Here is a 14,198-nt window from a genome sequence, read left to right as displayed (position 1 = left end):
CTCTCCTGTCTCTTGTCGCTGCACATGTTGTGCGTGCAGGGTTGCCATCAACTAAGATGGTGGTGGAGCCTTCTTTAAGGGGCTGATGTCCCTGCTGCCATCTTAGTTGATGGCACACATGCACGGTATGCTATGCTCACGCGTGGACACATGCCTGCCATCAACCAAGATGGCCGTAGGGGCATCAGCCCCTTAAAGAAGCCTCCCCCACCATCTTTGCTGACGGCAACCCTGTACACACAGCGTGCGCAGCGACAAAAGACAGGAGAGAGAGGTAGGTGGAGTGAGCAAACGGGCAGTCAGCCTGGAAACTCCCTCCCTGTGATCCTCAGATCGCGGAAGGGGAGTGCTACTCCCCCACCCATAACTAAGGGCCCTTCAGGGGGTCCTGTGGACCGCAGGACCCTTGGCCAGGGCCTGACCTGGTGGCATTTGGCACCGCAGTGGTGGCTGATCATGTCCCATCCCTCCTTTCAATGTCTTTTCATAGCTAGAGAATGTTGCAAGGGATGTTGCCCTTAGCTCCAGGGCCAACCCTATCATTAGGCAGAGTGAGGTGGCTGCATCAGGCAGCAGCTGCTGAGAGGCGGCAGTGCTAGGTGTCAGACGTCAGAGCTGTGTGTGCCGCATGCCCTGCCCTTGGCGCTGTAACAAGGCATTGTTTTCTGTTCCAACTTGTATTTGTAACAAGCAGCACTGTTTCCATTCTGCTGCAGTTCATCTTTTGCCAAAAATTACGTTATTCATCTCACTGCTGTGGCAAAATGTAACGTATGTGAGGCTGGCTTAGCCTAGCTGTCCTTGCACATACCAATCAGTAACACAGATGTGATTAATTACATAAATTAAGTAAATTACATTATCATTACATTATTCCACCCCATTCATTTCAGTGCAAAGGAAAGGTGTCGGGGGGGCTAATCAATTACTTATCATTTGCAGACTGAAAGCAACAACAACAGTGACTACCAATTGCATTTGCTAGACAAATAAGGGAAGACTGGCAATTTCCACTCCCGTTTCCATTTTTGACTGAATTCTCTGGCATCCCTTCCTGCTCTGCACTCACTTTAACTCAGAAGCGGCTCACTGGATGGGGTGGAGCTGCTACACCAGCTTCCCATCATGTTTTGTTATTGTTGACTCCACCAGTGGCTTTTCATCATGACAATCTAGCCATTGCTTCTACTTCCCCCTCTTTCTCCTGGTGAGCAACAGCAACTTCCCTACTGGGAAGCTACCATGACAGCTCTGCCCAATGGCAACTGGTGGCTCCCTGTGAGTGGGGCAGTGGAATCAGCTCTGAATGTTAGTCCAAACTTTCAAAGAGCTGTCCAAGGTGCTAGACTAAAACCCAGGGTGGATTCCACTGCCCCACTCACAGGGAGCCACCAGCCACCCCTGGCTCTGCCCCACCTGGGGAGCCACATCTGCTTAAATTACCTCCTGTCTTCACCTGCAGTGAAGAACACTGCCCCATCCCCAGTACTGAAGTAAGGTTCAAGTGCTAGTACAGTCACATTTAGTATTTGTCAGGGGTTTCCAAAGTGTGGTGCGTGGACCATCAGTGGTCCACGAGCTTCATGCAAATAGTCCACGGCACGTTCACATTAAATATTTACATCGATTTTAATTTCATTTTCATTGCTTCTTTCATTTCTTATATCGTATTTTCATCCAGGATCCAGCACAGAGCATTACAAATACTACAACAGGCAGAGAAATCATTAAGTGGTCTGCCAAGTCCCTCCACAACTTTCAGGCGGTCCGTGGGGGGAAAAAGTTTGAGAACCGCTGGGATATGCAATTGGGAGAGGGGATCCATCCATTCAGCTCAGGCAGCAGAATGTTTTGGGGCAGCCTTGTGTGGCTCTGTGTCAGGATTGGCATTGCTTCTTGGAGAGAAGGGGCGGCTGAGTCAAAGCCAAGGGGCTAATGTAAAATACTTTGAGGCAGTGCAGTCGAATATGCAAAAGGCATCCTCTCTACCCTGCCTACTAAGCTCCGCAGTAAAAAGTATGGTAATGAATGTAATTCATGAAGTGCTGGAAAACTAGAAACTACCCAAAAGGTACAAAAAAGACACTTTTTTCACCATTCTGCATGCATAAAATCACAGTGGGGGGGGAATCCCAAACATGATAATCACACAATTCCTTTTTGACCAAAGGCTTGCTCAAAGGTTACCCTGAACACAGATACAATCTGTGTCTACATATGTACAAGTGTTTGTGTGTGTGCATTTGTTGATATGTACATCTCAGCTATTGTGCACACAGGCAGAGCTTGGAAAAGTTACTTTTGTGAACTACAACTCCCATCAGCCCCAGCCAGCATGCCCACTGGATTGGGCTGATGGGAGTTGTAGTTCAAAAAAGTAACTTTTCCAAGCTCTGCCACAGGTGTGCATACTCTACCTCAGGGTATGCATTTTTATACATACTTGACTGGAGAACAGCACTGCAAACTTCAGAGAAGTGCACATTTTGAAGAGTGGCTGTGTTTTGGTTCACAACATGCAAATTAAGTAGGTTTGCCTTTCAAGGAGAACTGAATTGAATTTCTCCTCTATCCCTGCCTCTGGGTAGACTGTGCTTGGATTGTGCTGTTAACACCCAGCCTCACTGCATAGTCAGGCATCAACTCCTCTTCTTCAGGGTGATACGTGGATTGCTCTCTTAGCACCAGGCTTTAGGCAGGTGGGGGGGCAGTGGCAGCTGGTGGCTGCATGTCAGTGGGGCAGTGGAATCTGCTCTGGGTTTTGGCCTGAACTCTCAAGGAGCTTTCATCACCTTGGACAGCTCCTTTAAAGTTCAAACCAAAACCCAGAGCAGATTCCACTGCCCCACTGACATGGAGCAACCAGCCACAACTGGGGGGTCTGCCGTTTCCCCAAGAGCAACTTTCGCTGCTGCCCCACATCTGAATAGACATCCTTTTCCTCAAGTCACCATCAGTGACTGGGCCACAACAGGAATATGCTTCCCTCTGGTGTAGTTCATTTGCAATGAAAGGAACAGCGCTTAACTCTCTTGTGGGATTATTAATTTGAAAAGTCTTTTCCCCCCCTGTAATCACAAAAATTCACAGGGAAAAAATGATTTCCTTTTTTTAAAAAAAATCCCAATCAATATTTCAAAGGCCACAAATGGTTTGAAATGAAGCAAGTTAATTAATCGCTGTGCGTTAGAAGTCTGCTGTGTTGGCTCCTCCGCTTTATATGACAAAGGCTGCCTCGTATCCAAGAACCACTTTCTGCACACAAGTGTCAGGCTTCATTTAGCTTTAATTTCCAGTGATTTTTAAAGATGGAAATAGGCATTAAAAAAAAAAAGCAAAAGCTTTTCCCATCCCTTACCCAGACCCTTTCATCCAAGCATGAAACTGAATGGGCCAACAGTGTGGGAACAAACTGACATCACAGGATTTGACAAAAGTGTTTTTTCAATGCTGCTGCTGTTTCATTGTTGATTTGCACATTTGTACCCCTGACTGTATTTCCAGAGGAGTCTTTTATTCAAAATTGAGTCCTTTGAATGCAACTAAAGGCTGAACACAGACGGTTGTTTCTCCTCATTTTGAAATTAATGCTGCTGTGTCCTCTTTCAATTGGCAAATGTTCTGCCCCATATTCTAATATGACAGACACAGAGACATTTGCACGGTTTGGGTATGTTGCTGTTGTTGTCACCAGCCTCTTCCCCCACCCCCACCCCACTTTGCATTTCAAGCAAAATATGAGTTACTGTTTAATTTTAAAAAGTATATGAAATTGCCAGCTCAGAAGCAAAGACTTTAGAGGACGCTGGAGGCTTTCAACCGCATCTTGTTCCAAAGCGGAATTTCAGCAGATATGTTGTCGTGTCTTGTTAGGGAGTGATTGCAGGCCTTTGATTCAGCAGCAAGAGAAACATCAAGGGGAGAGGGGGGGTCACAAATCCAGAATAAAGATGAGCTGGTGGGTCAGTTCTTGCATTTATGAGACACTTAGTCTGGCAGTCGTTTTAATAAATATGCTTAATTGAAGAGATAAAGGCAGATCCTCCACAACTCCTGTGTGGATGCTCATATTCTTAGACAATGATGATCCAGGGGTCTTTAAAAGCCACCTGTTCTGGAGGAGGCAGTGTTTGGATCCTTCCACAGAGGGATATAGGAGGGGCTTAAATTCACACTTCTTGTCATCAAAACGGCTGCTGGGAGTGGCTGTGACACCTTCTTGCTGTGTTGGAAAGGATGTTGACATCCTGGAAATAGTTCCCTGGGAAGGGGAGGGAGGAAAACAGGCTCTTCTGGAAATACTTTCTTTTTCTACCCCATTGTTTGCTTGTATTTTTCCATGACATTTTTACAGCTGTTTGATGTCTCCCATGCACCTTGCATGCAGATTCAGTCTGGTTCAGTCCCGAGCGTCTTCAGTTCAGAAAGGGATCTCAAGCAGCAGCACTGCCAAAGACCTCCATGGCCAACAGTTTGGCACAAAATGGAATAATGAGCATTAGCCAATGCAAGTCCTGCTCAGAGTAGACGCCAAGAAGTTAATAGGCATCACTAACTTAGTTTCATTCATTTCAATGGGTCTACAATAAGTAGGACTTAGTTGAATACAACCCAATACATACAACAAATTTGAGTAGTTTTATTGAGTTGAGCATGTTATTTTTGTTTGCATCCGTGACATAAAGTAGTTTTACAATATCTGTTTAGATTATTTAATGTTGTGTCCATTTGGATATCCAGATCCTAAATTGTTTACAGTCATCTTCTTTCTTGGGTTGGGACTTACTTCCTTTTTGCTCAGTTTGGAAACGCCCTCAGCTGCTTCCATTTGGCGCATACAGCACTGGCTAAGGATAGGCAGATCTGTTGATTTGGGTCTCTCTCCGTTTCTGCACCAGTTTGCACTTTTTTTTAAAAAAAAGACATTTTTCTATGCACTTCTCCCAATATACACATTATGTACCCAGTTTTGCCTAATATGCACATTTTGCAAGAAAGTTTCCCTAATATAAAGCATTTGTACATGATTTTCATGAACATATGTGTTTTTGGATGCACTTTCTCACCATATATACATTTCGGTACACTTTTTTGTTTGTTGGAGAGTTGCATCACAAACTTCAGAGACGTTTTCAAAGGATAGCTGTGTTTCAGTTTGCATATTGGCTTGGGAATTGTTAATTAGGTATGTTCACTTTAAAATGTGACCTGAATTTAATTTCTTCCTATCCCTGGTTTTGGCCCAGCTAGACCAGCAGTAAATGGGGAGATGCTGTATCTCAGTGGTAGGGCACATCCTTTGTATGCAGAAGTTCTCAGGCCCATTTTAAAGCATGCCAAGAAAGACCTTTCTCTGCCTGAGACCCTGGATCAGCCTTGCATGCAGAAGGTCCCAGGTTCAATCTCCAATGGCATCTTCAGGTAGGGCTGGGAGAGATCCCCTCTCTGAAACCCTGAAGAACAGCTGCCAGTCAGTGTAGACCAGCCTTTCCCAACTAGTGGGCCACCAGATGTTGTTGGACCACAATTCCCATATTTCCTGACCATTGGCAATGCTGGCTGAGGCTGATGGGAGTTGTGGTCCAGCAACACCTGGTGGCCCACTAGTTGGGAAAGCCTGGTGTAGACAGTACTGAGCTACGTGGACCAATGGTCTGATTCAGCATTAGGCACCCTCCTAGGTTCCTAATATGGGTCAGCTGAAGGATCCCATGTCTTTTAGGGGAAGGGCTGTGGCTCAGTAGTAGAGCATCTGCCTTGCATTTAGAAGGTTCCAGGTTCAATCCCCAATGGCATCCCCAGGTAAGGCTGGGAGAGAACCCTGCCTGAAATCCTGGAGAGCTGCTGCCTGTCAGTGTAGACAATACTGAGCTAGATGGACCAATGGTCTGATTCAGCAAAAGGCAGCTTCCTATGTTCCTAAATCAGAGTAAACATCGCTGCACTAGACAGACTAATGTCCTTACCCGGTATGAGCAGCTTCATGTGTTAATCCAAATGTTTCTGCAAGGTAGCTTTTGTGAGTAACTTCTGGCACTTCTTGCCTGGCCTTTATTCATTACAGTTCTATCTTGCGGAAACCCCGGGACCCCCAGCAATGCCAGAGTGGTGTTTAATGATGGGCTGGTGTTCTCAAGCTCCATCATTTACAAGTGTCGGGATGGCTATTACTCCACAGGCGTGCTCAGCAGGCATTGTACTGTCAATGGAACCTGGACAGGGAGCACCCCGGAGTGTACTGGTGAGTAGCTCAATATATATATGTGTGTGTGTGTGTGTGTGTGTGTATACATACATATATGAAATGGAAATGGTCTGCCTTCAAGTCGATCCCAACTTATGGCGACCCTATGAATAGGGTTTCCATGGTAAGCGGTATTCAGAGGGGGTTTCCCATTGCCTCCCTCTGGCTAGTCCTCCCCAGCTGGCTAGGGCCTGCTCAGCTTGCCACAGCTGCACAAGCCAGCCCCTTCCTTGTCCGCAACTGCCAGCTGGGGGGCAACTGGGCTCCTTGGGACTCTGCAGCTTGCCCATGGCTGCACAGGTGGCAGGGCACGTAACCCCTGAGCCACTCACTGTGGGGTGATCTTTAGCTGGCCCTTGACACCCAGGAGACACAATCGGGGATTTGAACTCACAGACTCTGGACTCTCAGCCAGGCTCTGCTCCCCACTATGCTATACCAGCATACCATACATATATAGATATAGATATAGATAGATAGATATAGATATTTGTGTGTATATATATGTGTGTGTGTGTGTGTGTGTGTATTACTTTTTTCCTCCTTCACCATCAACCTTTTCACACCTGGTGCCCTCCAGATGCTGTGGACTAATATTAGCCCCAGCTAGCACAGCCCCAGACTGAAGGGAAACGGTGGCTGCTGGAGGATCCATGTCCGTTGGGCAGAGTGGATTCCACTGCCCTACTGTCATGGCGCCACCAGTTCCCACTGGGGGAAATTGTTGAAGGAAAAGAGAGGTAAAACCGCTTCTCCCTTTCCACCGCCTTTTTTTCCTGCCCTTTTTTGGCAGGGGGTGAGGGGAGCTTACTGCAGACCCTTTGACGTTCCAGTTGACTGGCGACTGCTGTCTACATACACACAGTATGGGCTGTATTCAACTAAATCCCACTCAGAGTAGACCTGTTGAAATTAATGAAACTGTTAATTGTCTCATTAACTTCAATGGGTCTACTGTGAGTAAAAATAGTGCTGAATACCACCCCATATACCCCATTCTAAAGGACTTTTAGGGAAGCTGCCACAACAAAATGGCACCTCTCACTTTTTAGGGGCAACCATCATCCCCCTTCCCCCACCCAGAATGCATTGTTTTTTGGGGAGAACTGTAAGGGAGCTTCAGTGAGTTTCACACATACATCCCAAAATCAATAAAATACCCCTCCATCCTTGCAACCTGTGAATAGGGCCACAAATTATTGGGGGGGGGTGAATTTTGGCCCAGCTTTATCCAACACACCATTTAGGAATCAGGTGAACGACTCTTCTCTGATTTCACCCACCCACAGTCTGCAATATGGAGATCATACTGGTTTACATTTAGAATTTCAGTGAAGATTTGCTTGCTTGTTCTCTCTTACTGTTCAGAGGCCAGCATTGCAGCTTTGCTTTTGAGCAGTTCTGGAAACGTAACTGCTTCTTTCCTTTTTCCCTTCCCCCTTCCCCTGCTCAGTGATCAACTGTGGGGATCCCGGAGTGCCAGCCAACGGCATTCGGCTGGGCAACGACTTCACCTACAATAAGACTGCTGTGTTTCACTGCATGCCCGGCTACACGATGGACTCAGACAGAGCCTCTGCTCTGACCTGCACGAAGGACCGGACATGGAACGGAACAAAGCCCATCTGCAAAGGTGAGACCTGTTTGGTCAGTGTCTTCACCATTTGCTTTTGAAGAAGCATTGTGTGCCCATGGGTATAATCTGAGACTTGGTGAGGAAATTTGGATCGCGGCGCTTGATACAGACAACCATTTACCAAGGGTGTAGCCATCACTGTTGTGCATGTAACCACGGGGTAAATGCAAACAAGGAGCATGTTGACTATTCCCTTCCTTCCGCAGGTTTCTGACTGGGTTGGATGTGTGCTGAAGTCCCTCTCACCATACAGCAGGACATTACAGATGGCCAATTTGCTGTATGGCTTGTTGCATGTATGCTGTGGTCCACCAGCCCCTTATTAAAAGGTCTTCTGTATTCATGCAGAATTTGGCTATCGCCTGTCCCAAGTCTAAATAGCAGGGTGGCATTTCTGAAGTCAGAGAGAGACCTGGAGGTGTTGTTATAAACCAGTTACTGACAGGGAGGGTGGTGATGGTTCAGTGCTGGTTTTGGATCTGAAAGTTCCAAGTGGCTTGGGACCATGTTCAGTAGAGGCTGCTGCATTGGGGCAAAGGGGCACTGGCCCACCAACTTCAGTCTGCCCTTAGCCAGCTCCCATCTGCCTGCTTTCCTACTTACATCACCCACAGGGGTGGCCCTGGCTTCCAGCTTCTTCCTCCTTAGTCTCAGTGTTGCACTTGTAGGATTCAGCAGGGAGGAGAACGGGGACAAAACTAGAATGAGTTGACTATACCTGTCATTGGCTCTGGCCAGCGGCAGCTGGTGACTCCATGTCAGTGGCGCAGTGGAATCCGCTCTGGGTTTTAGTCCAAAGTTTCAAAGAGCTCCTTGAAAGCCCGGACTAAAACCAAAAGTGGATTCCACTGCCCCATTGACAAGGAGCCACCACTGGCTCTGTCTGTGCCTGTTATCGGCTCTGGCTCCCCCTACTGTTGGCCTCCCTGCCTTCCGCCCTGCTAATCCCAGTGAGTGCCAGCCACCACTGACCATGTTATAGCTACATCCATAAGAACTTGCCCGGACACTAAGATCAGCTTCAGAGGCCCTGCTTGCATGCCCCGCTTTTTCGGCCTGAGGGCTGTGGTTCCTTCATAGGCAACCTTCTGGGGGTCACATTCCAGTGGTGGCCAAGGCCAGAGGCAAAAGCAGATGGAACAGTGGGTGTGACTGTAACCTTTGTACAATAGGCTGCATTCCAGCTGTGCATGGCTCAGAGGTTTCTGTGCACGCATGCCCCTTTCCATCCTCTGTCTAGGCAAGCAAGAGGCATTGCCACAGCTCAAGGAAACATTCCAGCCATGCAAAAGAACTTGGGGAGGGCATGGTAAGGGGTGTGGCCTGGGGGAAGACATGGTCCAGGGAGAGAGTCCCAAGGTCCTGACAGAAGCCTGGATATAGCCCTCAGGCCTGCAGTTTCCCACCCCTGGCATAATTCATTCTGGATGCTCAGAGCTACTCTGGGTCCATTCCGTTGTCTGCCAAAATGTCTGGGAGATGAACCTCTGCTCGCCCCTAATTGTGACTGACTGTTCTTTTCTCTCTCCATCTCCCTCTCTGCCTAGCTATCATCTGCAAACCTCCCCAAGCTGTTCCCAATGGAAAAGTCGTGGGTTCAGATTTCAGCTGGGGATCAAGTGTCAGCTACAGCTGCCTGGAAGGATATCAGCTGTCCCTGCCTGCAGTCCTGACTTGCGAAGGGAACGGTTCGTGGAGTGGAGAGCTGCCACAGTGTTTCCGTAAGCAGGCAGCCCCAACTGCGCTGTGGACAAAGCTGGAGGTGGAGCGGGTGGAGCACATTTTCGTTCCCCTTGTTGGGGCCAGATCTTACCTGCTTTGGGGCAAATGCCAGGGACACAGGGGCGGGGGGAAGGGCCCACTGAGCTGACTTGGGCCCACTGCAAAATGAGACATCCTTCTCCTTCCTGAGTGTTTATTACAAGCAAAGGGATGAGATCGCTCACTGTGCAAAATGGGGACAAAGGCAGCAGAGAAAAGACCGGGTGGAGGCCACTGCACAGGACACCTGAGAGTAGGGATCTGTGAGAAACTCCAGTGGAAATGGTTCATGTTCCCGTATTCATCCCGCCTGCAGAACAGAAATCAGTCCAGTAAATAACGAACGGTGCTCACTGCTGTCGTTGCTTTCAGACTGCAAATGATACAACTAATTACGTCTCCCCCTTCCATTTGCATGCTGTTTGCTTTGTGTTGAAACGAAGGGGGTGGAATAATGTCACAACAAGATAATGTACGTAATTGCGTAAGTTACATAATTTTACCACAGTGGACAAGCAGGGTGAATACTGTAGATTAAGTTGGAGCAGAAAGTGATGCCTGTCACATCCCTACCTGAGAGCGCTCCTGGGGTTCCTGTGGCCCTACTCTCAGCCCTTCCCCTTGATGGTTAAGGGGTTCTTTTTAGAGAGCCAGTGTGGTGTAGTGGTTAAGGTGTTGGACTATGACCCGGGAGACCAGGGTTCAAATCCCCACACAGCCATGAAGCTCACTGGGTGACCTTGGGCCAGTCACTGCCTCTCAGCCTCATGAAAACCCTATTCATGGGGTCACTATAAGTTGGAATCAACTTGAAGGCAGTACATTTACATTTACCTGACCCTCCCCCGCAAAAACCCCCAAAGGTTACCACAATTCCATCTCTACAACCATCCTCTTCATCCTTGCACCAGAGGCAAACTCTTGGTGACGTTTGAATAACTCCTTTTCAGACCCATCTTTTATTTGGACAGCAAAAGAAGAGCTAAGCTCTAGTTGCAGACTTTACCCTTGATGTCTCAGAAGTGTTTGAAGGTGCCACAGATGCTAAACCTTTCTCCAGACATAACTTTGTGCATTTCCATTCAGAGAGAGTTTTGTTGGCCTACATCACTCCTGCATTCAGTTCTCTTGAAACAACTCACCATGGGAAAGTGGGGCCTTAGGGTGCCCTCTCCCCACCCCCATCCTGGACAGTTGGAAGCTGTACAACTGCCCTTAGAAGACATGGAAAAGCAGCCTGTGTGCTGCACACCTCACCCCACCTGTTGTAGAAAGGTTTTTCCTCTTTTAACGCAGTGCCACATGGTGATTTGCCACTGTGCCACTGAAGATCCATTTTAAATGTAAGCCAAAGCAGGGATGGAAAATGGAAGCTTACCTTCTGTTCTCCCTTAACCTGCCTGCCAGGAGATGGTGGGAAGGAGGAAATTAATTAAATAGTGGAAAAATGGAAATGGACTGCCTTCAAGTGAATTCCGACTTATGGCGACCCTGTGAATAGGGTTTTCATGGTAAGCGGTATTCAGAGGGGGTTTACCATTGCCTTCCTCTGAAATTAAACAGTAATCAACAGCAAAACAGAAGTGTGCAGAACAACGCTAGCCTATCTCTTCTGCCAGAAACAGCCCTCCCCCCGAAAGTCACAGCTCTAGGCAGTGATGGCTGGTGGCTCCATGTCAGTGGGGCAGTGGAATTCGCTCCAAGTTTTAGTCTGAACCTTGAACAGCTCCTTGAAAGTTCAGACTGAAACTCAGAGCAGATTTCACTGCCCCACCGATATGGAGCCACCAGCCGCTACTGGCTCAAAGAGCTCTTTCTCCCCACTCGTATGTGTGTGTGTGTGTGTGTGTGTGTGTGTGTGTGTGTGTGTGTGTGTGTGTAGGGAAATGTATGAAGGGTCAGGAAAATGTTACTGTAATGAACTAGTTGCCTTCACTAAGGTAGTCTGACTGGTCTTTTGCAGCTGTTTTCTGTGGTGACCCAGGAATCCCAGCTGAAGGGAAGCGTGAAGACCGGGGCTTTACGTATCGCTCCTCTGTCTCATATTCCTGTTCCCCTGCACTGTTGCTGGTGGGATCGGCTCGGAGGTTCTGCCAATCTGATGGAACATGGAGTGGAACGCAGCCAAGCTGCATAGGTGAGGGGGCAGGCACGTGGGGGGGATGCACCAATGAAAGCTGCAAGCCAGTGAGTGTTCCAAGCCTGCCATGGTTAACTCCACAAAACCTCCTGTCTCTAGAAGGTGAAATTATTGGGAGGGTGGAGATGCCCAAGCAATACCTCACTCAAAAATCCAAATACTTATTCCAACAATTCAAGTAATTTAGATAGATAGATAGATAGATAGATAGATAGATAGATAGATATAGATAGATAGATAGATAGATAGATAGATAGATAGATAGATAGATAGATAGATAGATAGATAGATAGATAGATAGATAGATAGATAGATAGATAGATAGATAGATAGATAGATAGATAGATAGAGCGAGCTCGTGTGGCATTGTAGTTAGGAGTGTAAAATCATAAGCCCAGAAGTTTCTTGTGCAAAACTCACTACCACCATAGTTAGGTGATGGCAGAAAAATGTGGTTTGGTTTAGATTTTAATGGGAACCCACTAATTCACACTTCTGGAAACAATACACAAAAGAAAGCACAGCTGTCCTTCAAAATTTGCTCTTCTAGTTTAGTGATGCAGTCCTCCAACAAATAACCTGTAGAGAAATGTATGTATTAGGGGACAATTTGCATGAAAATGCATATATTTGTGAAAATAACATCAAATTGCATATTGTTATGGAAATATTTCAGGAAACTGCATGCAGAAATGTGTACATTAGGAGAAATTCACAGTAAAATGCTGATAATTTTTGAGCAGACTTTTCCTACATTGTGGAAGTGGAGAGAACTGAATTTAAGATTGGAAAAGGGAGAAGCTGAGAGAATGACAGATTTGTCCACTGTAGAGATGGGGGAGAAATTCAGTTCAGTTCTCATTTAGAAACGAATTAACTCCCACTTTCTGAAACAATTTGTGAACCAAGACGCCGATGACCTTCGAAATTTGCAGTTCTCCAAAGTATGCAGTGCAGTTCTCCAGCCAAGTCATGAGTACAAAAATGCATACACTAGGATAGAGTGTGCATATAAATTGATATATTAGGCAACTTTGCATGTAAAAATGCATCATATTAGGCAAAATTGCTTTGCAAAAATGCATCATATTAGGCATAATTGCATACAAAATGTGTACATTAGGAGAAATGTTCACTAAAATGCTGCTAAATTTCCATGAGGGCTTTTTTTTAAAAAAAATGCAAATTAATGTGGAAATGCAGAGAACTGAGTTTAAGAAACTGACAGAAACTGGCACTGACAGATTCTCCCATCCTTAGCCACAGCTCCCTTGCTGGAATTAAGCAAGCCACATCTCCCACAGAGATAAATAATGCTAGATTTTTAAAAATGCCGTTAAACTCATTCTTGCTGTTTAATCTTTTCCCACATGTATGTGTCCTTCCAATTAGACTCGACACTTACAACATGCTTGGACCCTGGTGTGCCCGTTTATGGGATGCAAAACAATTCCCAGGGTTATCAGGTAATGTATCATTGCCTCTTTGTTGATCTAATTTTCTTCTCTCCTCTCACTCAATGATCTTTATCTGTATGATGCATATTATCTCTCCATCCATCCATCTAATCTATAATATTCTCCCTTCCTGGGCCAATTTCCATGTAAGGTTTTCCAGACACAGAATGATTCCTTCAACTTAATGGAAGTGCAAATGTGTTGCATCAGAAGAGGATCCTAAAGGCCTACCTGATATAGCAACCTGTTTCCTATAGTGGTCAGCTAGATGCCTCTGGGAAGCCCACAAGCATCACACAAGGTCAATGCCCCCTCCCATTCTTCACAGCAACCAGTGACTCCCAAGCACGTTGACTCTGAACCTGGAGGTTGCATACAGCCTTCATGACTAGCAGCCATTGCTAGCCTTATCATCCAGTGCCTAAACCTCTTTTTGAAGCTGGTGGCTGTCGCTACATCCTATGGCAGCAGATTCCATAGGTTAACCCTGCACCGTGTGAAGAAGTACTTCCTACAAATCATGATAGTCACATGCTACCTCCAGAATCAGAGGCAGCAAGCTGGGGGAGCAACAGTCAGCAAAGCCTATTGCACTCGTGTTCTGCTTGTGAGCTTTCCAGAGGGATCGGGGTGTTCAGGATGCTGGACTAGTGGACCTTTAGTCTGATCCTGTCGCCAGGCTCTTCTTATGTTATGAGTGGAAGGCAGGTGGTGCTTCCAACAAAGCAGAATCCCCGGCTCCTTTCTCCCAAAGGCGGGCATTCTAATCATTCACATCTGGGGGGAAGGGGGCAGGATGGGGGACACCCAAACTGAGGTGGGGACTAAACCAGCTCCCTGTCTCTGGTGACTCCCAGTCACTCACAATCAAAAACCTACCCTCCACCCTTGACTCTGGAGGTGGGATGGGGGAGGCTGGTTCTTCCAGCTTCTGTTGGTATTGCCCTGCTGTTCACATGC

General features: G+C 46.8%; 1 protein-coding gene across 7 annotated transcripts in view; it reads left to right on the top strand.

The window, feature by feature from the left end:
* The window catches only part of CSMD2 (CUB and Sushi multiple domains 2), a 769,620-nt gene that overhangs the window by 739,911 nt on the left and 15,511 nt on the right, over positions 1 to 14,198 (top strand). For all 7 annotated transcript variants that reach the window (XM_061596306.1, XM_061596301.1, XM_061596302.1 and 4 more), the window contains 5 exons: positions 6,065 to 6,241; positions 7,698 to 7,877; positions 9,428 to 9,601; positions 11,605 to 11,778; positions 13,174 to 13,247. In XM_061596306.1, the coding sequence (XP_061452290.1) occupies positions 6,065 to 6,241; positions 7,698 to 7,877; positions 9,428 to 9,601; positions 11,605 to 11,778; positions 13,174 to 13,247 (779 nt within the window). The remainder of the gene's footprint in view (positions 1 to 6,064; positions 6,242 to 7,697; positions 7,878 to 9,427; positions 9,602 to 11,604; positions 11,779 to 13,173; positions 13,248 to 14,198) is intronic.

Source organism: Rhineura floridana, chromosome 15 (genome assembly GCF_030035675.1).
Source record: "Rhineura floridana isolate rRhiFlo1 chromosome 15, rRhiFlo1.hap2, whole genome shotgun sequence".
Classification (NCBI taxonomy): Eukaryota; Metazoa; Chordata; class Lepidosauria; order Squamata; family Rhineuridae; genus Rhineura; species Rhineura floridana.
Note: the sequence above shows the minus strand (reverse complement) of the source record. Positions and strands in the feature narration are given on the sequence as shown.